The 27,573-nt window shown below is 35.4% G+C and overlaps 1 protein-coding gene across 3 annotated transcripts in view; it reads left to right on the top strand.

The window, feature by feature from the left end:
• The window catches only part of CSMD3 (CUB and Sushi multiple domains 3), a 539,260-nt gene that overhangs the window by 101,370 nt on the left and 410,317 nt on the right, over positions 1 to 27,573 (top strand). For all 3 annotated transcript variants that reach the window (XM_042869066.1, XM_042869064.1, XM_042869063.1), the window contains exon 4: positions 23,133 to 23,327. In XM_042869066.1, coding sequence (XP_042725000.1) covers positions 23,133 to 23,327 — 195 coding nt within the window. The remainder of the gene's footprint in view (positions 1 to 23,132; positions 23,328 to 27,573) is intronic.

The following is a 27,573-nucleotide window of genomic DNA, read 5'->3' as shown; positions in this document are numbered from 1 at the left end:
AATTTTGATTGCCCACTAGCTGCTTGTTAGCTTCATGATGAAACATCTGCACACACAGTACTCCTAAATATCAGGCCACACACTTAAGTGCTTCATTATGGATATGCAATTTGAAACCTAAGACAGAAATGATTAGCAACCCATCAATGCAATGAAGTGAAATCATAGTCAGAGATGGCGTGAGAGGGAAACATGAGCAATCAAAGCGTAACTTTGAAGGGAGCATATCCAGGTATAAGATGAAAAAGAAGGAATATACCTTTCACAATCAGTGATCATTTAAAATGTTTTCCTTTGAAATGTTTTAAAATGAAGCACATAAAGAAATCAGATTTTTTACTATCTTGAAAACAAAGAAATAGAGTGAAAAGGTCCTGCCAACATCTCTTTCTCTGATCCACCATCATCCTTGGCAAAATTTCAGTTGAGCTGAAAGTTGACATTTGACAGAGACTACAGAATTCATGGATCTACTGTGGACATTCTTGGCATAAGAGAACTTTTTCTCAAGGGAATAGAAAAGTTAATGCAAACATATAAAATGATATAAATCACAGAAGCAATGGAGTCGGCCATCATATGTCTCCAGTCAAATTGAGTTTACAGTAGACCACTGAAAAACACATTCTGACCTCTACCCTCCATAAGCCTCAGTCTTAATCCTCACTCTTTTTCCTCTACCTTTCCCTCCTGTCTTTCTTTCTTCCATGTCAAGTGAAATGTTTGGATAGCTTTGGTACCATTGTGCATTTACTACTTTAAGTTCATTTTCTCAATGATTTGAGGGGAAAAAAAAAAATGAACACATCAGAGGAATATACCTTATACAGCACAATAACTCAGGGGAAAAAAAAAGAGATGGAATGAGAAAAATGTGAAAGAGGTTACTAAAACCAAAATACTTCGCTTAAAGTAATGACAAAAAATGGTGAAGTACATTGAAAAATAAAGAACTTTTAAGAAAAATACTTGAGCTACCATAATTTCCAGCTCTGTATATATATATATATATATATTTATCATTTCATCGCTGACTAGTCATGCAGCTTTGCTAGGTGGAGTGAGGACTGAGGGTTATACAGGTCTACTGCTTCTATTTATTTTTATTTTTTGCATTTTTTAATTTTTCAATTTTTCAATTTTTGTTGTTATTGTTGTTGTTTCCTAGAGAGCATGCTAGCATCTCTATCTTTTATTTTTTTCCTAGTAGCTTCCAAGATCTATGTGTGGGCATTGATGTATGGAGGAGAAATGCTACAATTAATCATCCATTTGATCATTTAAGTTAAGTCATGGTGTAGGTTTGCTCTTTATATATTTTTGTAAGAATATTTTGGTTTCTGAACAGTTTGACGTCCCAGTTGTCTCAGTTGTCCTGGAAATAAAGACAGCTTTGCTCTTTGTGTCTAGGGAGGGAAAACACAGCTAAGAAAGAAAGAAAACAACATGTTGTACCACACAGCAAGGGAGTTCAGTGAACAAAGTTTTGCTTTGAGAAGAGCTTTCTTTTGTTTTTACTGGTTTATTTTGCAACTATTTAACAGGTATCTGGCATAGTAAACTTACTGACTTCATTAATATTTTTCACAATAATGTTTTTAAATCTTTACTTGATTTCAAGGTGAAGGGAATTTTTGTGCTTTTCTATTGATTATGAGAAAAAAAGAAAACAACTTCTTTTATAGATTATTTTGTATTGAAAACAGAATATCCTGTATATGTTTCATATTTATAATAGTATTATCAAATAACATTTGCTTTTTTTTTTTTTTTTTTTGTACTGTTACAATACTTGTAAAAGCTGAATTATAAATTATTATTAAACACCATAAATAATGAAGTGGTTCTGATGTTTCTGTTGGATTGGCACTATAGGAATTTAGGAATTTTGCTGAAAAGTTTTATAGATGAGCTCAAGAGCAACGTTAAAAATGTCAAGATTTATCTTGTCTTCATTGATGATGGGAGAGAAAGGCCAGAAAGAAGAGAACAGATGGTGCTTATTAACAAAATAGAATTTTCATTTAATGACTTCTAGAAACCAATCATGCATTTCTTTCATCAATATGAAGAAAAATTGGTAGCTGATGTAAAGAGTTATTAAAGCATGTAGTCCTACTAGTAGGACTTAAATATGACAGGATGTTGATGATAAAATCATTTTGACAGTTGGTGTAGATCTAGAAAATGTGAATAAATAACATAATTCATTTTTATCTATTCTGCATATCAGAATAGAGTAACGTGGCAATAGATAATCTAAATCTCAGATTTAAAGTACTGAAGTCTTATAACAATATCATTAATAATTTCATATAAAAATTGTATTATTGCAAGTAATTATTGTTTTATGCTGTAATGATCTTTGTAAAAGGAGCTCTGAAAGAGCGGTTGTCAGGTTAGAGTCATAAAGGCCACAGATTTTAAGCTGTACAGTTTTCTTTAATTAGGCTGTTAGTATAACAGGCAGATACCATAGGTATCTGGGTGGTGTTTTTGTTTTGGGTGAGGGGGAATGGAGGGGGCGGGTGTTAGATTTTGCCATATACATTTTGGTATATGTGCTGAGATTATTTCAACAAGCCCTTAATAAAAATTGAAGTAATTGAGTTCTCTTTGTGTTTCTTATAGAGAAGTTCACAAATAAATGAATAATTAAAATAAAGACCGTTTAAATAATGTAAATATATATATTTGCCATATAAATTCCTATTTTTCAAAAAGAAAATGTAATGAAAATAAGAAGGAAATGTAAATTTTGAATATTTACTTCCATTCAACACATTGGAGAACAAGGTAATAGAAAGTCCTAGTGTTTCTTCCTTTTGATTGAATATATGAACATCTGTTACATCTTCTAGGAAATCGCGCACACACATGCACAAAAATCCAATATACCCTTACTGTATTGAGAAACTATATGGGAACAGAAAATGACAGTGTCTGGTCAGAGGTCTGCATGTATTACTTGCAGTATCTGACACAGAAGTAGAATGGTTAGGTGTTCAAGGAAATAGGAAACATGAATGAAATATATTAAGTTTTGACTTGAATATATAACACACACAATGTATCAAGAAAGTTATTGGCATATTAGGCAGTACTATGTTTTTCTGGTACAGAGAAGGTGAGGTTACTATCTGCAACATTTTAAATAATTTAGTAAGTAAGATCAAGTGCAAACATGACCTAACCATACTACCTCAACAGCCCTTCACTAAATCATGTCACTGAGCACAGCATCCAAATGGCTTTTAAACACATCCAGGGATGGCGACTCAACCACCTCCCTGGGGAGCCTATTCCAATGCTTAACAACCCTTTCTGTAGAGATTTTCCTGATAGTCAACCTAAACTTACCGTGGTGCAACTTAAGGCCATTTCCCCTCACCCTGTCACCTGTCAAGCTTCACTTATTAAGCTTCACTTAAAAGTAAACTTTTAAACTTCAATTTTAATATTCCTGTCGCTGGCTCTTGGTCTGTAAAGTTACAGGGTCCTTAATTTTAGCATCTCTTTGTTCTTATCTAGGCTCCTAAATACTGCAATAACTTTACGTATTTCAGAGTATTTTTTCTCTTTATTATAGTCTTTTTAAGTCTTAACATAAAATGTTTTGTTCCAGATCATAAATTATTTTATGATATTCTTTCATGCTATTCTTCTGTGTTTTCATCATTTTGTTAGAGTCATTAATACTAAACGTGTTTTCTATTCTGCAAAGTGTAGTAATTATAAGCATTTGAAGAATAGCCCTTTTCTACATTCACATCTCAGTCTGAAACCATTTTGTTCTCCTGAGCAGTTTTTTCTTAGAATCATTGAAAATTTGGCTCAAAGCTCATGAAGTATCTTATCCAGGTTGCATGAAGCAAGAACATCGCTGGTGATAAATCATGTTACTTGTGACTTTCTTTAGTTGAATCCTGCAAACCATCGAGGCTTCCTTAGTGTCTCAGAGGAGTGTACTGATAATGCATTACTCTCCAGGGAAAAAAGCTTTCTTGACAGAATCACAGAATCACAGAATCACAGAATGGCCAGGGTTGGAAGGGACCTCAAGGATCATGAATGTCCAACCCCCCTGTCACATGCAGGGCCACCAACCTCACCATTTAATACTTGACACCTGGCCGGAACCTCTCAAGCTGCTATCTGTGGCCATTGACTTCTACTTCTTTATAACTGCCTTCAAATTTTCCAAAGCTTCAGCATCTGCTTGCCTTCAAGTGTTTATTTGATGGGATCTCAGTCATTCAATTCCCATCAGTTGATATATGAAGTTACTTCACTCCATACTAGACATAACATTTTTTTTGTTACTGAACTTTATGAGATTTCCATTATCTCAGTCCACCAGTTCATTGAGTTTTAGACTGTTGTTTGTCATATCACCACTTCCTCTGACAAAATGTTTTCAACAAAGTTACATACAGTGCCTTCTGAGGCATACAGGCTGCTCATGAAGAAGCTGGATTATATAGGCCCCAGTGTTCTCTGCTAGATTATTCAGCTTCTTCTTTCAGTTATGCTTAGTAATTTTCATAATGATCAGTATTTTAATCCTGCCTTTACCCCTTCATCTTCTAAGTGAGAATGTCATGGAAAATTATACTGAAATATTATTACATTCAAGTTATTTTAGATCAAATGCTTTCACTTATCTTTTCCACACAGCCAGTCATTTCTTCTTCATAAAGGAATCTTAAAAAATGGGGGTATACATATGTCTAAATTATCTAATCAAGGACCTTGTTATACAAGGGGAGATAATAATTAAAGACACAAGAAGCATGCAATGAAACAATGTTTGTGTACAAAGAATACATTTGCTTGACTGTAGCTGGAACTTCCCTCCAAATCAGAAAGATAGGGAGGAATACCAGTACCATACAGACTCATATTCTCTTCACACTTTTTCTCATAATCTGTTAGCCACTTTTGCTCTCCTTAAAGTTTCCCTTGGACATATCATCATAACCTGCATAATTGAATAGCACAAGGTAGCTGTTTTAAAAACTGAACAGTTTTTGCTCTTTGAAATTACAAGTCTGGGCATCAGGCAAGAAATACACTTTCCAGGAAGATACATCTGCTTGAAGACAGTGGAAAGTGTAATGTAGAATTGCATATCTAATCACTAGCACCTCTCAAAATCTCCATACAGCTGTTGTATCACTTTAATAACACGTGAAAAGCACAGTTAAAGATGGTTCCTGATGACAAGAATTTTCCCCCATATTTTAGAAAGAATACATAGAATACATGAAACAAACAAACAAACAAACAAACAAAAAAAGTGAAATACAATTTCTTTTATTTCTTTTTTCCCTTTTTTTTTTTTTTTTAAATTTGGTGTTATTATGTTTGCAAAATAACATCTGATTTGTAGTGTAAAAGCTCATGTATATACATTCAAGTATGGACTTAGTGTTTTGAAATTTGTTGCCTGCCTGGTAGAGCATTTTCCTTGCTACATAACAAAAATTGAATAAATAAGAAGTTGACTGATTATAGAGTAACATAGAGAATGGTACATAATTTTCCTCTGGGGAAAATGGATGGAGGTAAACTCATTTGTTTAAGCATTAGCAAAAATAATTATTGGAAATTTAGAAACCAACAAGAAACATATTGTTTCTTCTCCCTTTAGAAATATTTGAGTATTGAGAAAACAAAGTCTCTCTCTTTTTCCAGAAAAAAAAATTCTATTTCATCTTTCAGTGTTCTGTTTTTTTTTTTTTTTTTTTTTTGTTTTTTTTTTTTTCAGAACAGTGCTGTTAAATAAGCCATATTTGTCAGCCTATGGTACTGTAATTTATCATTGTGATACGTGCCTAATATTCAAGTTTAACTGAGGCAATGATTAATTTGATATTTTAATTATGTGTCAGCCTTTATTTATTCTTCTCATATATACTGAATGTCATTTTTCATGAAAAAACAAGAAAACAAAAAAACTTCTATACACACTGCAAGTATTGAAAGACATTTCCCAGAAGAACCTGAAGTGGTTGTGTTTTGTTTTGTTTTGTGAACTTATATTCTTCATCTACTGAACTGTCACCTTAAGATAAGTACAATATCCTGATAAATTCAAGCCTTAATACATTCTACTTTAAGATACTCATTTTGATCCCATATCTAGACAAGTAGAGATAACTGCAATCTGATAAAATTAAAGTACAAATTAAATGTGTCTCCATTTTTATAAGCAATTTCTTTCTTACTAGTTTTCCTAAATTATATGTCAATAAAATTTTTGAAATAATACGCAATAGCAGACTTGGAAATATTTTTAATGTTTATAAAATGTAATAAATGACACATATTTTGAGAGTTATAAGGCTGAATTCTTCAACCTGCCTGCACTAGATAATAGAATTTTGACTTTAATTCTTCAGTAGAACTTCTGTATTAGAAGTATTAACATATATAGTTCTGCAACAATGATTCAGTCTATTTAGATTACAATCTAACAAACTCTGCAGAAGATAATAGAAAACTCATTCACAATGAAAATAAATATCTAAATAATAGAAAAATATGGCCTAATAACAGACTCATGTTGTCATTTTACCAGATTTTCATATTTTCTGGATTTAAAAAGGATTTTCATACTGTTGAGCATTCTACATCTCCCTCTAAGATCTATAAAGGATATGGAATATGTATCATGCCTAGAAATAAGTTAATTGTTTTGGTTTTGTGAATTAAGCACTCAGTATTGTTAGTTACTGTCATTGTACAGATCAGTACCATTATAATATTACCAATCTGTTGTGGTTAAAACACCCCTTTTTAAAAAATGTTAAAAGATAACTAATCACTTATTCATCACTAGAATTTTTCTCCTGTTTAAAATCAAATAAAATTTGTTAGAAGGTGTGCTGGGGTTTAACATGGTAGGTAACTAAACACCACACAGATGTTCATTCACTTCCCTGAACGATGGGACGAAAGAGAGAACTGGAGATAAAACAGAATACAATTGTCACTGTTGTTTGCTTGTGTTTTTGAAGATGTATGTATGTATGTATATATATTTGAAGTCAGTTTGTATCAGAAGATTAGTTGTTAGTACAGTAATTCAAAGAAACTCCTGTGCAAATTTAGGCAGTTTTAAGTATGAGAGGATAATAATGCTGTGGATCGCTAGTCAAATGCCTTGCAGTTTCAAAAAATAATGAAATAATTTGTAAAAGATATTGAAAGTAAATATATCTAGAAGTAAATGCAGGTCTGGCTGTAAGAACTATTAAAATCATAGAATCATAAAATCCTTAGTGTTGGAAAGGACCTCTGAGGACCACCTAGTCCAACTCCCCTGCAATAAACAAGGCACCACAGCTACATCAGGTTGCCCAGAGCCTGATCCAGCTTTGCTTTGAAAGTCTCCAGGGATGTACAACAGAGCAATCAACTACAACACTAAGTAACCTGTTTCAGTGCCCCACCAACCTCACTGTAAAAAATTTTTTCCTTGTATCTAACCTAAATCTACCCTCACTACATTTGAAGCCATTTCCCCTTGTTCTATCTCCACAAGCCCTGCTAAAAAGTCTATCCTCTTCTTTTCTGTAACTTCCCTTTAGATACTGACAGGTCACCTCAGAGCCTTCTCTTCTCCAGGCTGAAGAGCCCCAGCTCTCTCAGCCTGTCCTCATAAGAGAGGTGGATCATGGATCATTTTTCTAGCCATTCTCTGCATGCTCTCCAGCAGGTCCATGTCTTTCCCGTATTGCGGACTCCACATCTGGACACAGCATTCCGGGTGAGGCCTCACCAGTGAGGAGAAGAGGGGCAGGATCACTTACTTCAACCTCCTGGTCACACATCTTTTGATGCCACCAAGGATATGATTGTCTTTCTGGACTTGTCATTTAGTAATTCTGCTCTTCTGTTAATGAATCTCCCTACATGAACAATTCTTTTTTAAAAGTACCATTCCTTACACAGAATCATAGAATCAGAACAGCTCTGGTTGAAGGGGACCTCAAGGATCATCAAGATCCAATTCCCCTGTTACAGGCAAGACCTCCAACCTCAGTATCTAGTACTTGAGCAGGCTGCCCAGGTCCTCATCCAACCTGGCTGTGAACACTTCCAGGGACGGGACATCCACAACCTCTCTGGGCATTCCTTTGTTGCAGTGTAACGAAACACTAGCTACCTATACCTTATTTTTTCCAAGGCTCTTCTGTAACTCAAAAAGAACTTTTTTTCCTGAAGAGCTCTTTATCAATTAAATGTATTTAATTGTGTACTATTAGAATATATTTTACAGTACAGAATAAATTTATAATGGAGTTAAAAACCTGGGAAAAGTTGCTCAAAAATGTGAAGTATATTGGTCAATATAAAATAAAAGAAGATTAGGAATAGATCGATACTCCAGGAAAAGCTGGGTGATGGACTACAAGGACTGTTGTTGACCTAAGAGCCTTGCAATTCCTTCATCTCAGGTTATTGTCTTTTAGGTTACTGAAAGATAATTTTGATATGTATATTAAGTTCTTTTCAGAAATGCGATAACAGAAACAGTACTTAGACCCTGCTGTCTCACTGTTTTTCATGAGAACTATAAATAAGCAGACATGCTCTGTTAATCTTCGTTATACCATTCATTCTTTATGTCTCTGAACTAAGGTCAGAAACAGCTTTGTATGAAATTCCATAGGGCTGTAATTTTAATTTTTGTTACCAGTTGAGCTCTATCTTTAAAATACATCATAAAACATCTTGAAAAACTCATCATATTGATAGTAATTTTCCTTTTTAAAAGAAGCACAGTTGTATCACATTATCATCTAGTAAACTGAAATTAAGCAAGGGTTGTGACTTAAGTGTGTATTTGTGATATTTTACAAGTGTCGATCATTTACATGTAATTTTACAAAACAATCTAATGTCCTATTCCTGAAAGTTTTTCACATTGAATATTTTACACTATACACAAGACAAAGAACTAAGAGAGTATATTTCCTCTTCAAGCTTATAGACAAATAAGATGCCCAAATTACATCGCCACTACAGAATGCTTGCTTGAAAGTTCATTCCTCCTAGAGCTTCTTTAGCAATTATATCAATTGAACTCCATTAATTAAAGCTGAATAAACTCAGTACAGATAGCTATTTATATACTGTCCACTTATTTTTCTGGCCAGCTACCAATTCAAGAAAGCATACATGTGATTAAGCAGTTTTATTTAAAAAGCATGATTTTCATTCAGTGGCATTTTAGCTGCCTAAATCCTTCTCATATTTCTGGCAAGTCTTCATCTATTTACTTCAATAAATCATTAAGAGATTATTAGCAGAATTTATTGGTCTGATAACAGTTTCTTGTTAAACAGAAGCATTTTAAGAAAGAAACAAAACAAACCCACTAGTATATAGTATAAAGAAATGATCATTTTAAATATTAGAATTTTTTCTTATACTGTCACTGGTATATCTCAAGGGAAATAGTCTGAAACTCATAGTACTGCCTCTGGAAAAACTACTATAACAATAGAGAAATCTGATTTGTAAGAGGATGACTTCAGAAGCTGAAGAAGGTAAGTAAAAAGTTGTCAGAAAGACTGAAAAATGACATAAGGAAAGAATATATTGTCTTGCCCCAGAACCTCAACTAGTAAGACATCTATCACTGAATGAAGACCTCATGAAAAAATGAGAAACTAAAAAAGAATACCAAATTTTTGTGAATTTTAAAAAAGTACTGAAAAGGTAATAGAAATGAAAGAAGTGTGTGGACTGTGGGAAAAAGAAATGAACTTGTGTTGGCATGTTTGAATTTTAAAATAGGAAAAAGAAGTATAAATCTTACATTTGAAAAATGTTCTGAATGAAGTTAAATCCGACAATAAGGTATAGAAATGTAAAAATAATTGCTTTTATTTCATAGAAGAATGAAATCCAGTTGCTGAATAACTTTAAAAAAAAATTCAAAAAATATTCTGTCAGCAGTTTAGAAATCCCTTGTACTGATTAGAAAACAACTTTGTGAGAAGAGTTTTAAATTTAAATTGCCACCATACCTGCAAATTTAGGTAAGTTCAAACAGGGCATACATTCAAGGTCAAGACTATATTAACCCATTAACCCAACAAGCTACAAAATACTCTGCAGTGAGTATTTTTCAAACCAGGCAGCTATTAGAGATTGACAATTAATTATTTCTTTATTTTCATAGATTCTTTTAAGATATTTAAAGGCAATCTAGTCCAATTCCCCTGAAATGATCACTGACATCTACAGTTAGATAAGATTGCTCAGAACTTGGTCCAACCTAACCTTAAATGTCTTCAGATACAGAACACTCATCACGTGTTTGGGCATCATGTTCCAATGCTTTAGTACCCTTATTGTGAAAACCCATTTCCTTATATCCAGTCAAAATCTCCCCTCCGTTAGCTTGAAACTATTTCCCCATGTTCTGTCACAATAGACCCTTCTTTTCAGCACCCCACATCTTGGTATCATCAGCAAACTTGCTGACAGTGCACTCAACTCCACTGTCAATGTCAGTGATGAAGATATAAAAGACTAGAGGCCCAAACACTGACCCCTGGAGGACACCACTCATCACTGATTTCCATCCGGATGTTGAGTCATTGACCATCACTCTCTGGACTTGATCCTGCAGCCAGTTCTTTCTCTGTTGAACAGTCCACCCATCAAATCCGTATCATTTCAATTTGGAGAGAATGTTCTGGGCAGTCATGCCAGAGGCCTTTCTGAAGTCCAGATAGATGATATCTATCCCATTATAGAAGTCCATTAGGTAGTCCAGGAAGGACTTGCCCTTGGGGAAGCCATAGTGATTGTCTTGTATCACCTACCTGTCTTACTTGTGCCTTAGCATATCTTCCAGGAGGATCTGTTCCATGATCTTTCCCAGCACAGAGGTGAAAGTGACAGGTCCGTAGTTCCTGGATTGTCATTTTACCTTTCTTTTCAGTGTCATTCTTATTCCAGCTGATAAGAAGCTGAGATGAGAAGATAAATTCACCTCCTTTTTCATCATAGTTTTACCATTTAGTTAAAAATTTAAAAGTGTGGCTAGCACATCAAAGGAGGTGATATTTCTCCTCTACTCTGTCCTAGTGAGGCCACATTTAGAATACTGTGTCCAGTTCTGGGCAATCCTATTCAAAAAAAGACAGGAATCTTCTACAAGGATTCCAGTGGAAGCCACAAAAAATGACAAAGGGCCTGGAGCATCTCCCTTACAAGGAAAGATTGGGTAACCTGGTTCAGCCTGGGGAATAAAATACTGGCAGGGGATCTGATAAATGTTTATAAATGGAAGTAGGAGGCAAATAGATGAGGCCATGCTCTTCTTGGTGGTGTGTAGTGATAGAACAAGGAGCAATGGTCTAAAACTTGAAAGCTGGAGGTTCTGTATTAACATGCAGAAGTTTCTTTCTGGTAAGGGTGACAAAGCACTAGAAGAAGTCACCCAGAGAGACTGCGGAGTCTCCTTCTAGGGAGATATTCAAGACGCATCTGGACATCCACCTTAGTGATCTATTGTAACGAGTCTGCTCTAGCAGGCTGGCTGGATTCAATGATCTCCTGAGGTCCCTTTCCAATGCCTGCAATTCTTTTATTCTGCGATTTTTCTGTGTAGATATGTTTAGCTTTACTTTAAAATGGAGAATATTATTTTCTCATCCACAAATTTGATATTAAAAATATTGATTTTTAAAGCAATATCTTTTTGAGTCTGTTGAGTTTGTAGACTTCATGTCTAAATGGACAATGTGAATGCTAACTTTTATGTAATTAACAACTTAAAACTCAGGAAACTAGAAGTTGTTTGTATTTCCAACTATTTATTTGCCATATATCCATTATGCTTCTCACTGAATTACAAAGAAGAAATGTGAAGTCAGAAGTTATATTTAGTTAATAAGAGAAAGAAAATGCCCAGCCTCACACTTTTCCTATTTTTGTTGTCTATAAAGTAATGTGGAAAATTAAAATAAATAGTCTAATTAGACTAATCTTCTGCAGTACATAAAAAGATTAAAATTGACTGTTTAGGCCTATGTTTATGCAAGGCATATAATCTGGGACTCACAGTGGATGCATTTAGGCACCTGCGGCTTATATATAATTTATTATATCACTCAGACACTGTGGGTTCCTTCTTTTAGGTGTAGGAGACATCAGTGCTTTAAGAACTCAATTTGTGTGGTCTCTTCTTAGTAATTTACACTGGGGCATAATTTCACTTAGTAGCATTTTTTTCAATAAAGACAGCATTGAATTGTAATTTAATAATGACAATATTTTTATATGAAAAAAAAGAACAAGGAAACTAACCACAGAACATTTAAAAATTTCTTGACCCTTTCCTAACAACACAATAAATTATATGTCCTGGCCAATTACAATATGAATTATTTGTTCTGCTGGCCTGCTCAGTAATAAAATGTATTCTTTTTTTTTTTTTTACAGTGTCCTGATAATATGTTTCATTTCAAATATTAATGCTTATCAATGATTTTTGAAAACTAGTCCTGAGTTAAACCATTTTAGACAAAGGAGAGTCTAGAAAGAAAAAAATGGTTATATCTGGGAGAAATGGAAATATATAAGTTTAGTTAATTACTTAAAGCAATATGTTAGCAGTATGAAATACTTTCAAAGGAAAAATAAATGATATTTCTGAAAATAAAAAGCAATAGATTTTGATTTAAAAAAATGTTTTTTAAATAAATACTTTTAAAAGCCGAAGTGCAGATTGAGGCTAAACACCTGAGAAATTCCATTAGGAGTAAAATTAACTTTGAGTTTATGAATGAATAATTCTCAGTACAAACAAAGCAGTTAGAAAAAAATTGCAATACATTTCACCAGATAACATTTTTTTCAAATGCAAATCTACTCACGACATTTTATTTAATCTAAATATCAGTCCCTTTAAAAGATAGGCAAAGGGAACCATAGGAAATACTTTATGCAATGAAAATGCTTGATATCATTATCTAGAAATGTACAAAGCCTATACGATAAAGTTTAATTATAGTACAGACTTCAAGCAGAATTCATTTTATGTACAAGATATAATTTTTAAAATATGTGAATTTATCTGCCACAGTGATATGGTTATATTACATCTTTTCACCTTATGAAATACTTCAGAATTACTTTTGCTGATGTTTTGGTTTTATTTATCTATTTGTTTATTTATTTTACTTTCATTCAGGTTATTTGAAGTTTTTATATTTAATATTTTAGGAAAAGCTTCCCACCAAGATATTAAGCAGTGAATTAGTTGCCATTATTTAGATGAGTCTAATAAGGATGTCTGCAAATGTCAATTGGCCATCGTACTGAAGGACTGTCAATTACTTAGGCTTAGCGAGACTCTCTAGGAAGCAAGAGAATATTTTACCCTCTCAGAGACTGTGGTTATGAAAACACCCATGTCATTTCTAGAATATTTCTTAATATTATCAAACAAGGCTTATACTTTTTCAGTCTATTTGAACTATATTTGAACTAAGCTTTTATGATAAAAACAACTCAATTCTTCCCAGAAATCTTCAGTTACATGCCATTAAATAAATAGATCCTAAAATGTCTTCGTATCTCAGAGGCAGAGGGGTAATGTATGCCATCTCACTGTATGATCGGCACTGCAGATCTTAACCAGTCATTATTCAAGCACTAAGAATTTAAGTTACCAGAAGTCTTTCACAAAAGAATCTGCTATGTAAGCAGATTATGCTAATAATTGTGTCACTGTCCTCTACTCATTCCAAAACTGTTGACTCAAATTATTTAAAATGACTTGAAGCTGACATAATACTGTAGAAAGTAGATAATCAAAAAGAATATGATGAAAAGCCAATACAAACACAGCAGATGAGCAAATGGATTTGTCTCACAAATTGGATCCTTTAATTCTCTTTGCCCAAGGTTGTGATCAAAATGCAGGACCCAACAATTGGCCCTATTGAAACTCATACAGTCAACCTTGGCCCATCAATCCAGTCCATCAAGGTTCCTTTGCAGTGTCTTTCTCCCCTCAGGCAGATCAACACTCCCTCCCAACTTGTCATCTGCAAATTTACTGAGGGTGCCCTCAATCCACTCATCGAGATTGCTAATAAAGATGTTAGATAGAAGCAGCCCAGTACCCCAGTACACAGCTCATGATTGGCAGCCAAGTGGATTTAAGTCCATTGACCACAGTTGCCAGTTAGATTTTATTCTTTTCTATAATTGTAGAAGACAAACAAATATATATTCAAGTATATATTACAGAATGAATATTGATATGGTTTGGAATTTAGGCTGATCTTTGATTTTAGATTCTACTGACTTCCGAAATAACCTTTGTTCTCTAATTACAACAGTGTCTTCCCAGCTGCCTACAGAATATAGCAATATAAAGAAAAATAAGTGCTCAGAATTACTGCAGTCCCAATGGAGAAATCCCATTATGACTCACATACAAATTTATCTACATAGCTATTGCATAGCAGGCAGGGTGCATCTGTGTGGGCTTCTTGGAAGGCTGAATAATTACCATATGTGGCAGGTACAGTATATCACTCTTGGCACTAAAATGGTTATGTTGTGTATTTTCAGAGTAGTGTAGATGGAGCCAGCCCTGTGACATGCTCTTATCCCAAAACTTCCTGCAGTGTCTAGTGGTCTTCCTGAGTTCAAGTTTAACTGGTGCTTTCAGGAGCTGTACAGGGATTTCCTGCAGATAAGGATTTTGAATATCAAACACAAGTAGATATTAGTAAAATGTATCACAGAATCACAGAGTGGTTACAGTTGATAGGAACCCCCGGAGGTCATCTGATTCAACCTCATGCCCAAATATTTGCCGAGAACCATGTCCAGTAGCTTTTGCAGAGCTACAAGGATGGAGAATCCACAGTTTCTTTAAAGAAACTATACCAGTTCTCTGGCACCTGCATTGTAAAGAAGTATTTTTGATGTTTAGATGGAACATCTTGTGTTCTAGTTCTTGCCTACTGCATCTTGCATTTGCACTGAGCAGCACTGAAAAGCCTAGCTTAATCTTCTTTGCATTCTCCCTTCAGGTATTTACACACACTGATATGGTGTACCCCAATGCCTCTTATTCTCTGGGTTGAATAGTCTCAACTCTCAACCTCTCATTAGAGAGGTGCTCCAGTCCCTTGATAACCATTAGACTCTCTCCAGTACTTTGAATGTCTCTCCTATCCTGGTGTTTCCAGAAATGGACACAGTACTCCAGATTCAGCCTCATCAATGCTTAGCAGAGAAGGATAACCTCTCCTAATCTGCTGGTGATACTTTGCCTAATATAGACAAGAGCACAACGCCATTAGCATTCTTTAACCAATAAGGACACTGCAAGGACACACATTCCTGGTTCACGTTCAACTTGGTGTTTACCAGGACTCGTAGGTTCTTTCCTGCAAAGGTGCTTTCCAGCTGGATAATCCCCATCATGTACTGGTGCCTGGGATCATTCCTCCCCAGGCACAGGACTCTGTCTTTCTCCTTGTTGAACTTCACAGATTCACAGAATCACAGAATGGCCAGGGTTGGAAAGGACCTCAAGGATCATGAATCTCCAACCCCCCTGCCACAAGCAGGGCCACCAACCTCTACATTTAATACTAGACCAGGCTGTCCAGGGCCCCATCCAATCTGGCCTTAACACCTGCAGGAACAGGGTATCCATAACTTCTCTGGGCAGCCTGTTCCAACACCTCTCTCTGTAAAGAACTTCCCCTGACATCCAATCTAAATCTTCCTTCCCTCAACTTAAAACCACTTCCCCTTGTCCTGTGGAAGTCGACTCTTTGAAAGAGTTTATAGGCTCCCTTTAGTTATTGAAAGACTGCAATGAGGTCACCCCACAGTCTTCTTTTTTCCAGGCTGAACAGCTCCCTCAGCTGGGAGGTGCTCCAGTCCCTTGATCATCTCTGTGGTCCTCCTCTGGACCCTCTCCAACAGCTCCCTATCTCTCCTGTACTGGGGGCTCCAGACCTGGACGCAGTACAGATGGGGCCTCACAAGAGCAGAGTAGAGGGGGACAATCACCTCCCTGTCCCTGCTGGCCACCCCTCTTCTGATGGAGCCCACGATACCATTTGCCTTCCAAGCTGCAAGAGCACACTGCTGGCTCATGTTAAGCTTTTCATCCATCAGGACCCCCAGGTCCCCCTCCAGAGGGTTGCTCTCAAAGACCCTTCCTTCCAGTCTGTATGGGTGCCTGGGATTCCTCCAGCCCAAATGCAAAACTTTGCACTTTGCTGTGTTGAACCTCATCAAGTTCACGTGGGCCCACCTTTCAAGTCTGTTGAGATCCCTCTGAATGGCATCCCTTTCTTCTACCATGTCAACTGCACCACTCAGCTTGGTGCCGTCAGCAAACTTGCTGAGGGTGCACTCGATACCATCATCGATGTCATTGATAAAGATGTTAAAGAGCACCGGTCCCAAGACAAACCCCTGGGGATACCGCTCATTACCAGCCTCCATCTGGATATAGAACAATCATTAATCACCACACTCTGTCTGCAGCCTTTCAACCAGTTTCTTATCCACTGGGTGGTCCACCTATCAAATCCACATCCCTCCAATTTGGAGATAAGGATGTGGTGGGGAACCATGTCATACTCTTGCTCAAGTCCAGGTAAATGACACCGGTCACCTTCCCCTTGTCCACCAATGCCATCACTCCATCATAGAAGACTATCAGATTGGTGAGGCATCTGATCAACTTTCCCCTGATTAAGTCATGCTGGCTGTCTTGGATCACACGCTTCTTCATGTGATCAAGCATGTCGTCCAGGAGGATCTGTTCCATGATCTTCCCAGGCACAGAAGTGAGACTCACTGGCCTGTAGTTCCCCAGGTCCTCTTTGCTCCCTTTCTTGTAAATGAGAGTGAAACTTCATGAGATCAGCTCACCTCTCCAACCTGTGCAGGTCTTAGAGTCCACAGCCCTCTGTGGAATAAAACACTCTCCCAAGTTTTGTGTAATCTGCAGGTTTACTGAGGGTGCACTCAGCCTCATTGTTCAGATCACTAATGAAGATGTTGAACAGGACTGGACACGGTACTAAACCTTGGCATACCTCATTCATTACTGGCCTCCAATTAGATTTTACACCATTGATCACTACCCACTGGATCCACCCACTGAGTCAGTGTTTGGTTCATTTTTCTGCCTGTTCATTTATCCTTCAACAGTTTCTCTATGGGAGGAAGTGTGAAAGGCCTTATGGAATTCTAAGAAGACAATATTCACTGTTCCTCACTCCTCCTATGGGCGAGTCATTTCATTACAGAGGTTTATCTGGTTGGTCTTCATTCTGTGCCTTCCCCTCAGTGAACATAAGTGGACAACTCCTGATGATTTCTTTTCCTTCATGTACCTGGAAATGAATTGCAGGATTAGCTGTTCTGTCCTTTTCCCAGAGATTGACTGGCCTGTAGTTCTCTGGGTATTCTTTCTTCCTCTTCTTCAAGATGCAACTGACATTTACTTTCTTTCAGACTTTGGGCACTTCTCTCTATTGCCACAATTGAGCAAAGGTTACAGAGTGTAGTCTCACAACCACATCTGCTAGTTTCCTCAGCACTAATGGCGTATCCCATCAGAGCACAGGGGCTTGCAAAGGCAAAGTTTGCTCAAGTATTCCACAGACTAATCTTTCATCAAGAACACACCTTTTTTTTTCCCAGCCCTTTAGTCTGGTTTTTGGAACATGGGGCTCCTGAGGTCCATTAACACTCAGTATCTTGGTTTTTTCACTATCCTAGGTAACCAGATTTCCTGTTTCCTTCAGGAGAGGGCCCACATTTTCCCTAGTCTTCCTTTTGTTATGGAGATACTTGCAGGAATCCTTCCTGTTCCCTTTGCTGTGCTTGAACAATTCAGTTATAACTGGGTAATAAGATAGGCTAGTTCTGTCAAAACTGTACAGCTCTACTAGTTAAGTATTCAGTATTTTTCTCCTTTGTCATTCTATTAAGGCAAAATCTTGGAAGTATGTTTGATGGAGAGATGTCAGATTTAATCTACATGTTCTGAAGTTTACGTGAAGATTCATTTTTGTGTCAATTTCACACAGTGTTGGAATATGTACTTACAAGGTAGAGTTACTGATTGCCATTGTCTTCTTACACACACTTTCAGCTCTCTAATGCTGTTCTATTCCTTCATCTGATTTAAACAGAACAGTATTCAGAACAGTGTATTGGATGTGACAGGAACATGTTGTAAACCCTGGACCATTTCTTGTATTCCATTTGTCACGTTCACAATATCAGTGTTGCTATAGTACTGAGGTTATTACTTGTGTTCTCCACATATCCTGGAGGATTTTTTGCTGTTTATTTTGCTTTTGTTCACTTGCTTGTAGAAGCATTATATTAACACTGTTCCAATTTATTTACTGCTGAAACTGATGTGTACCTATGAAAATAACATATGGCTTTAATGCTATAAATATAAACACAGAGAGAAGAAAAACACAATGATTATGTTTTTTTTTCCTTAACAACAGAATCAGATTCAATATCAAAATCTACCTTTAAAGTTCCCTCAGAACATACTTTTAAAATACATTCTTATACTCTCTGTAAATTTACTTCATGTAAATCATGTTCCTCTGCCTTTTTATTTCATGAAAATATTTTCAAAAGGAATAAAAAATCAAAATTATGCCATTTATTTAAAAATATGTATGAAAGCATGAAATATAATTAGATGTATTACTTTTATTGAACAGTAGAGTCCCTCACTGATGTTAATGCTGCAAATATACTGGTTTATAAAGGAAGAGCAAAATAGGAGGAAAAAAAAAAAAAAAAAAAGAAGATATTTTACCTTGTTTTCGTTCAGGAGAAAAAACTTTTTCTCACAGTTCTTATTTACATTTTTACAGACATGCATGAGAACATGACAATCTCTTCAGACTGAACAATGTAAATTGTAGATAGAAAAAAATCAGGGAAAATACTGGTTATAAGTCAATCTGTTATTTCTATTACTGTTGAAAAGAAAGGTGAATTTAAGAATGATAAATTTTATTCTAACTTAGATTGTGAAGTGAGAAATCCATGGAAGAATAACTTTTGTTTTTTACTTATGGCAAAAAAGAAAATTGACTTTTAGATTTTTTTTCATTCTGTTTTTATAAATCTGTGTTGTTCATGTTAAATCTTTCAAAGCATTTGTTAATTGTGTCTTTCCTTCCTCTTTGATCTATGCATACTTAAGCAGTTCAAGTGCCATGTGGGTGTTCATTAACTGAAAAGAAACAAATACAAATATGAACCACAAAACAAACAAATAAAAAATATGCTAGCATGAGCAAAATCATTGTTGTTGAATTGGTAAAAAGTTGTTCTTAATGCATACAAAAAGCACTAACTCTGATGATAGGAGTAGATTTCACTTGCAGAAGCAGGCAGAGTAGATACCTTAGCTGTTTTGTTAACACTAAAGATCTTACAGAAATTCTGGAAGTTTTCTGTTCTTAAAAAGCACATAATTTAGTATATCACATCTGTGTGAAAAACACCAGAAAGCCAATGCAATCGCTAGTCACAACCAACACAGATCCATGATAGAAAAGCCCTGTTTAACAAATATAACTTCTTTTTATGACGAAGTTACCCATTCTATAGAGTTATAGAAGCATAGAATGGCCTGGGTTGAAAAGGACCACAATGATAATTTAGTTTCAAGCCCCCTGAGATGTGCAGGGTCGCCAGCCACTAGACCAGGCTGCCCAGAGCCACATCCAGCCTGGCCTTGAATGCCTTCAGGGATGGGGCATCACAACCTCCTTAGGCAACCTGCTCCACTGTCTCAACACCCTCTGAGTGAAAAACTTCCTCGTAATATCTAACCTAAACCTCCCTTGTCTCAGTTTAAGGCCATTCCCCCTTGTCCTCTCACTATCCACCCTCATAAACAGCTGTTCGCCTTCCTGTTTGTATACTCCCATCAAGTACTGGAAGGCCTCAATGAGGTCTCCCCAGAGACCTGTCCATGCTAAACAATCTCATTTTCCTCAACCTTTCCTCATAGAAGAGGTGCTCCAGCCTTCTGATCATCTTAGTGGCCCTCCTCTGGACCTGCTCCAAGAGCTCCACATCCTTCTTGTACTGGGGGCCCCAGGTCTGGACGCAGTACTCCAGATGGGGCCTCATAAGAGCTGATTAGAGGGGGACAATCTCCTCCCCCTCCCTGCTGACTACCCCTTTTTTAATGCAGCCCAGAACACTGTTGACATTCCGTGCTGCAAGCTCACACTGCTGGCTCACGTCTAGTTTCTCGTCCACCAGGACCCCCAAGTCATTCTCCGCAGGGCTGCTCTCCTGGAGGTCTTCCTCCAGTTTATATAAATACCTGGGATTGCCCTGATCTAAGTGCAACACTCTGTACTTGGCCTTATTGAACCTCCTTAGGTTTTCATAGGCCATCTTCTCTAGCATGCCCAGGTCCCTCTGGATGGCTTCTCTTCCTTCTAGTGTATTGACTGCACTGCTCAACTTGGTGTCATCTGCAAACTTGCTGATGGTGCACTCAGTGCCATCATCTATGTCACTGACAAAGATATTGAAGAGCACCAGTCCCAGGACCGACCCCTGAGGGACACCGCTTGTGACCGGCCTCCACCTTGACACAAAACCATTGATCACAACCCTTTGGCTGTGTCCAGCCAGCCAATTCCTAATCCATCCAACATTCAATCCCTCAAATCTACATGTCTCCAATTTAGAGAGAAGGATATGGTGAGGGACCATGTCAAGGGCTTTGCAGAAGTCCAGGTAGATGACATCCATTTCCCTTCCCCCGTCCACCAAAACTATCGCTCCATCATAGAAGGCCACCAGATTGATCAGGCACGCTCTGCCCTTGGTAAAGCCATGCTGGCTGTCTTTATCTCTCATATGTGTCTTAACATAGCTTCTAGGAGGATCTACTCCATGATCTTCCCAGGTATTTGGACATGAAATTGTAAATGTCATGCCTAGAAGATCAGTGTTGAAAGGTGCTATTCCAGATTTTATAAATAGTACATGCATTAAAAAATAACAATAATAATTAAACTTAAAAAATAATAAAATTTGGATAAGAAGAAAAAATTTGAAATGAGAAATGTATTTGAAATTTAAATTTCAGTGTCTAGTTTTGACTTTTTTCTCCTTGAGTGAGTACTAAGAATGAGAACAACTGAGCTTCTGCCAACTATTTTGTGACTATAAAAATATAGTCACAAAAAGATATGTTTAATCTGATTTCATTTGAATAGCTTATTAATTGGCATTCATTAGTAGCCGTATTTCTGCTAATGAAGCTCATTAAAAGAATTTGTCCACTCCTGCTAGAACTCTCTGAGGCATGCTTTACACAATGTCTTTGTACAGAATTTCTATTGACATTAATAGGAATTCTTCAGCATAATAAAAATTGAATATGAAAATAATACTTACTGACAAATTAGTTCATATGTACCTTGTTTCTAAGAAGAACGTTAAGGTCAGAAAGCATTTTGATTTTTAAACTCTGCAAATTTATACTATGAAGTATCAGTGGCATAGATGAATACGTGTGGATATTGCTACATTTATGATACTGCAACTAATGTGATCTTGACATACTGGGATTTAAAATGATTAGCTTATTCAACAGTAAGTAATGTTAACCATACATTCGGTAGAAAAATCTCCCAGATTGTATTCTAAATTCTCAGGATGCAACACACAGTGAACTTAAAATTTTGGTATTGTTTAAGAGCAGATGGAAGTTATTTATTGACTGAAGGAACTGGCACTTTTAGTCTAGGGAAGAGAAGGCTGAGGGAAGATCTTATTGCTGTCTTCCAATACTTGAAAGGTGATTGCAGCGAGAGTGGGGTTAGTCTCTTCTCACTGGCAACAGGTGACAGGACAAGGGGAAACAGTCTCAAGTTGCACCCGGGGAGATTTAGGTTGGATATCAGGAAAAACTTATTTACAGAAAGAGTTGTTAAGCACTGGAATAGTCTCCCCAGGGAGGTGCTTGAGTCACCATTCTTGGATGTGCTTGAAAACTGGATTTGTTGAATTTAAAAACTAAAGTTTTTAGAGTTCAGACAGAGTAAATGTTACAAAAGTTTTTGAAGGAAAAATACAAAATCTGTGTCACTGGTTTTACTGAACATCCTGTTTCTAAGATCTAACATTGCATTCAGTGGAAGCATGAATTGCAGAAAGGTTAGGATTCATCTTCTGCACTCAGATTAGTTTAGAAGTCTTAATGTACTCTTTTATATTAATAAGAAGATAATGAAATGGGCCAAATATTATTTTTAAAGTTATATAATAATGTAAGCAGAGCATTAGTTTTATTTTAGAAGGTGGATTTTTAATTAGTACTTTAAATTTTAATGTAATTTTATAGTAATGCATTGCTTTTTGTAGGTAATTTTACAAGACAGCAGTAAAACAGTTTTAGGCAGTGACTGCTGAAGGTATCACTAGTCTTTGTATTCATCATATTTAAGGACAGCGAATCTTTTTGTGTCTCTTTTACAATTAACAGTATCTCACCACTTTTGTCTCATTATCTAAAACCTATTCAGTTATCCAAAAGCTTCCTGATCATGCCAAGGCTTATGTTCGTTAAGAATATCTCCCAGTGCTCTGTCTTGACTAATTTTGTTCTTTGTTTCAAACTTTGCTTGATTTAGATCTGTTATTCTCCAAGTCTGTATAGCACCTTTAATTATTATTTTTATTTTATAAAACTAAAGAGTCAAGGAAATATCAAATTCCTTTCTTTACTCCTCCAATGTAAGCAGTATCCTGCTATTGTTTTAGAAAAATATAAGGATGTGTCTGCAGCTGGATCTCAATGAAAACCTTGTGATTATTTTGATTATTTTCTCATAGTTTTCTACTCTTATTTTTTTTATTCTTTTTTTTTTTTTTTTTTTGGCACATAAGCAAATGCTCAATAGACTAAGACAGGTTTTTTTCAGTGCTTAGAGTTAAAAAAAATACACATTAAAACAACTAATTTAAATTTTCTGTATTTTTCAGCACAAAGGGGTATATTAAAGCACTGTAAGTGATAATAAATATTTATTCTCTAGAATTACAGAGTAGCTCCTGTGGCAATCCTGGAGTCCCACCAAAGGGTATCTTATATGGTACAAGATTTGACGTTGGTGACAAAATCCGATACAGCTGTGTAACTGGATATATTTTGGATGGCCATCCTCAGCTTACTTGCATAGCTAACTCTGTGAATACAGCATCATGGGACTTCCCTGTTCCTATTTGCAGAGGTAAGAGATATTCTACAATAATCTTGTCAAATATATACATTATGTTTATTGGTCTGAATGACTTTGAAATATCTGTTTTGACTATTAACTTTTAGATTGCGATTGAAGATTTTTTTTTTTTTTTTTGTCTCTTGCAGATTTATTTGTGCTTTTATCTGTGCATATCTTTGTGCATTTATCTGTGCTTTTACTATTGTCACAGTAAAATTATGGTGTTTTGTTGGTTTTTTTTTTTTGTTTGTTTTTTGGTAGATATACGTAATTAAATTTCAGAATTAGAAAAAGGCAATTGTGTTTTAGACCTTCAGAAAGAACTAACTGCATTACTGAATGGAACGAAGTCGATAAAATGGAGCAATCATTACTGCTACAACCAAATATGAGAAAGTATTTTGAGGAAGTGCTGTTATAACATATAACATTTACATTTGTGAATGTATATATATAACATTTACATTTGTATGAACCATCTGACTCAGTCAAAAAGCCAACAAAAACATCTACACTGAAATTAGCACCCTGATAAAATTCTGATTAGAAGAATATATTTAGTTAGAGCTGCCTGGCAAGTACCACAAGAATGCAATTATATACGAAAAAGGCATATAATTGGAAATAACATTCAATTATTACCTATTCTTGGCTTTAATATGCTTTTCCGTAATCTTGAAGAAGATAAACGTTGTTAATAGTGCTATTTTTTTAGTAAAATCATTGATAATCCTTCCCTTCCTACATCCCAGTAAAATGTTAGTTAGTAATGAGGAGGATATACATTCAAGGAGTAAATCCAAATTATATTTTGGGAAAAGATTTGATACAAATATGTTAATTTGGACACAACTTACATTTTTAAGAAAGTTGAAGGTTAACAGACTTGGCCTTATACTATTTTTCAAATTATTGATCCGCCAGTTTTGAAGTGAATTGACATTAAAAATTGCACCCTGAAATGAGGACGAGAGTCTTGAACCTCATGATTATACTTGCCCGTCTTTCCTCACAGTCCCAGTATTATAAGTCTGCTCATGAAGTAATGTCTCCTGTTTTATTATGTCAGCCTGTGATGTCAGATGTGAGTGTTGTTGGAACTGCAGTGGAGGTAGCTGTTCTTCTGCCAATATGCTATTAGGTTTTGTTGCCAAGAAAGAGAAAGCAGCAGAGAGGCAGTCTAACAACCTGGTGTCTAACATGGAAGTATGTATGAAGCAAAGGTGTGCAGACTAATTCCTCCACATGAAAAAAAAATTGCATCCATTGACATTATTTGATGCTTGATTAACATTTATGGAGACCAAACAATGGGTGTAAGTACAGTGAATCTGTGGCTGGAGAATTTCAGCAGAGGGAACAGCGTCACCTCCAATTGTACATATTTTTACAGGCACTTGGTCATTTCTGGAGAAAATACATAGTAAGTGGTTGTGACTATGTTGAAAAATAATATCTTGGAGCTGAGAATTTGCTGAGAATAATCTTATTTTGTTCTCTATATCTACTACATTTTCCATTAAAGTAAATATGAGGGGTTATTTTCAGAGGGACTGCATAGATAAAATTTCTATTGCAACTTTTTCATAGATTTTATTTTTATCCTAATGAAAAGTGCAGATTTGGAATGACGTGCTCCCAGTGTTGTCCGTGATAAAACGTAGTGTGTAAGCAGAAGACTAACACATAAAAATAATTTTTAAAAAAAGCAAACATTCTTGTTCATGATTAAAATCTGTAGAGTAAAATAAAGGTGATAAATCAGAAAGGATTCAGAAAATGAGGCAGCAAGTTATACTACTTTTCAAAATTGCCATTTCTTTCTAGAGATAGAAAGAAGTCAAACTTGGCAGTGTGTGAAAAAGGTGACATGATTTACTGCAAAAGCTTCTGTGGAAAGACAATATTTTTTCAGAGTGAAGAGTTCCCTAATCTGTACAACAGTGAAGAATTTAAGCAATAAAAGCTTGACAAAAACAAAACAAAATAAAAGTAGTAAGGTGTACATTTTAGTAGTGGTGGCTGCTAATTGCAGAAACATAGCAAATAAATATAACGATTCTTGATTTCAGTTTTAACACAGGTTCGATTGGCTTAAGCGCTTAGTGCACAAAATTACTCTTAAGGGCTTTTTTTTGTTCTAATTTCAATATAATTTTTTTCCTAATTATATTCAGTAGTTTCTCTGTGACTCTCTTTAATATCAAAAACATCTAGGTTCACATTTAATGCAGAAACTATTCAGATTCAATTCTAGTAGTTTTGCCCTATTTTTTTCTAATGCAATTATCCAACATAGAATTCTGCAGGAGAGTGCAAAAGGTAACATCCAGTAATGAGCTTATTATCTCTTTCTGTTTGCCATGGAGACTCTCTTTAATTAATCACTCATTCTTTAAAGAGTTCCTCGGATAGATCATAGAATCATAGGATCATAGAATACTTAGAGTTGGAAGGAACCTTAAAATGTCATCTACAACTCCCCTGCAATGAACAGGGACACCACAGCTAGATTAGGTTACTCAGAGCCTGATACAGCCTGGCACTGAAAATCTCCAGGGATGGGGCATCCACCAGATCTCTGGGCAACCTGTTCCAGTCCCTCACCACCCTCACTCTAAAAGACTTTTTCCTTATATCCAACCTAAATCTACCCTCTTTAAGTTTGAAACTGTATCCACTAGTCCTACCACCACAGACCCTGCTAAAGTGTCTATCTCCTTTCCTGCAGTACACCTCTAGATAAATGTCTTACTGTTCTCTTCCAATGGTCATTACATTTAGAATAGCGATTCCTGAGGCAAATGAATAAAGCTGTGTTTATTTGTGTAAGTATATGTGTAAGAATTAGTTGTTCTCAAGCAAAAAACTCGATTACTCTAATTTGCTAGATGGTGAGGTCCCTAAGGTCTCTTCCAGACATTCCTAGACTGGTCACAAGTTTCTTTTCTAGTTGTTTCCCAACAAATGAGTTTTTACGAGGTTGTTTTTGGCAGTGAAATGTGACAGCTGCATTATCATATTACTTTCTATTACTGAGATACATTTTAAGCTTGTAATATTGCCATAGCGCAGTAAAGTATAAATAATTTACTGAGGCTAATAAATAAGGTTACATTTATATGTAATTTTGACATTTTATAAAGATTATACTACTAACATAACCAAGGAAGTAGCTTTAATATTTTTAAAACTTCTGTTCCAGGATCATAGTTAGTACACTGTAAGAAATTTTGTTCAAAAATATTTCTTTAGAATTCAGAAGCTTTGAACAAAATTACAAAGCATATATTTTTAGTTATATTTGTTTAATAGTTCCATTACAATATTTTCATTATAGCCTGTAAGTGTAACTAAAAATTATCTGTCACTATTAAAATATTGTTCAATAGATCACAACTTTACTGTTTAAGTAACAACTTTCCATTACTATTAAAAGAATATGTAACTTTTTTCCAAAAGTTCTGCTGAAATGTGTTCCTATTTTTTCATTTATTTCACTGATAATTCACAGTATTAATCTCCATTTAAACATCCAGTATTTATGTTTTTATGCCAGATCTGATTGCATAAGCTAGCCTTCAATTTTTAATGGACAGACAGACGTACCTAAGACACCATTCACATCATCTAAACTAAAAATCACAATTTCATAGAACTTTAGACCTCTGCTTAATAGTGGCATAAATGTTATCTGTTGCCATGCATAGAAAATTACATTTCTTTCCACTGGCCAGAAATATAGACAAAAGTAATTATTTCAGAATTTTCTCACTCATTATGAATACAAATATGTTTCAAAAAAGCAAGAAATACAAAAGAAAATTCATTCCATTAGCAACAATTCATCTTTTCAGTTTAACATATTCTGATCTAATTTTATTGAGGGATACCTTACAACAAAAGGCTTTGTTTTAACTGCCTTTTTCTTTTTTTTTTTTTTTTTTTTTTTTTTTTTTTTTTTTAAGTGATTTGTTTTTTTGAGGTCAGAAAGTATGGTTCACTGACTGTAGCTGTTTTCTCTATATGAACAAAATATTTCTGCTATTTTACCTTTTTTGTGTGTGCGTACAGAACTTACTGTAGAAGAAATATTTTAATTGCAGATCACTGATAAACTTCTATAACTACATAGTTTCATGGGTATATTCTGATACATGAGGTAAGTTTTAGGTCAGAGAGGACATTTTCAAATGGCATAAAAGTTTATTTATGTCTTGTATACTTATCAATGTGTTTTATTGAAGGAATATAT

This window comes from Lagopus leucura, unplaced genomic scaffold, assembly GCF_019238085.1.
Source record: "Lagopus leucura isolate 7727_CA_CO unplaced genomic scaffold, USGS_WTPT01 Super-Scaffold_100002, whole genome shotgun sequence".
NCBI lineage: Eukaryota > Metazoa > Chordata > Aves > Galliformes > Phasianidae > Lagopus > Lagopus leucura.
Note: the sequence above shows the minus strand (reverse complement) of the source record. Positions and strands in the feature narration are given on the sequence as shown.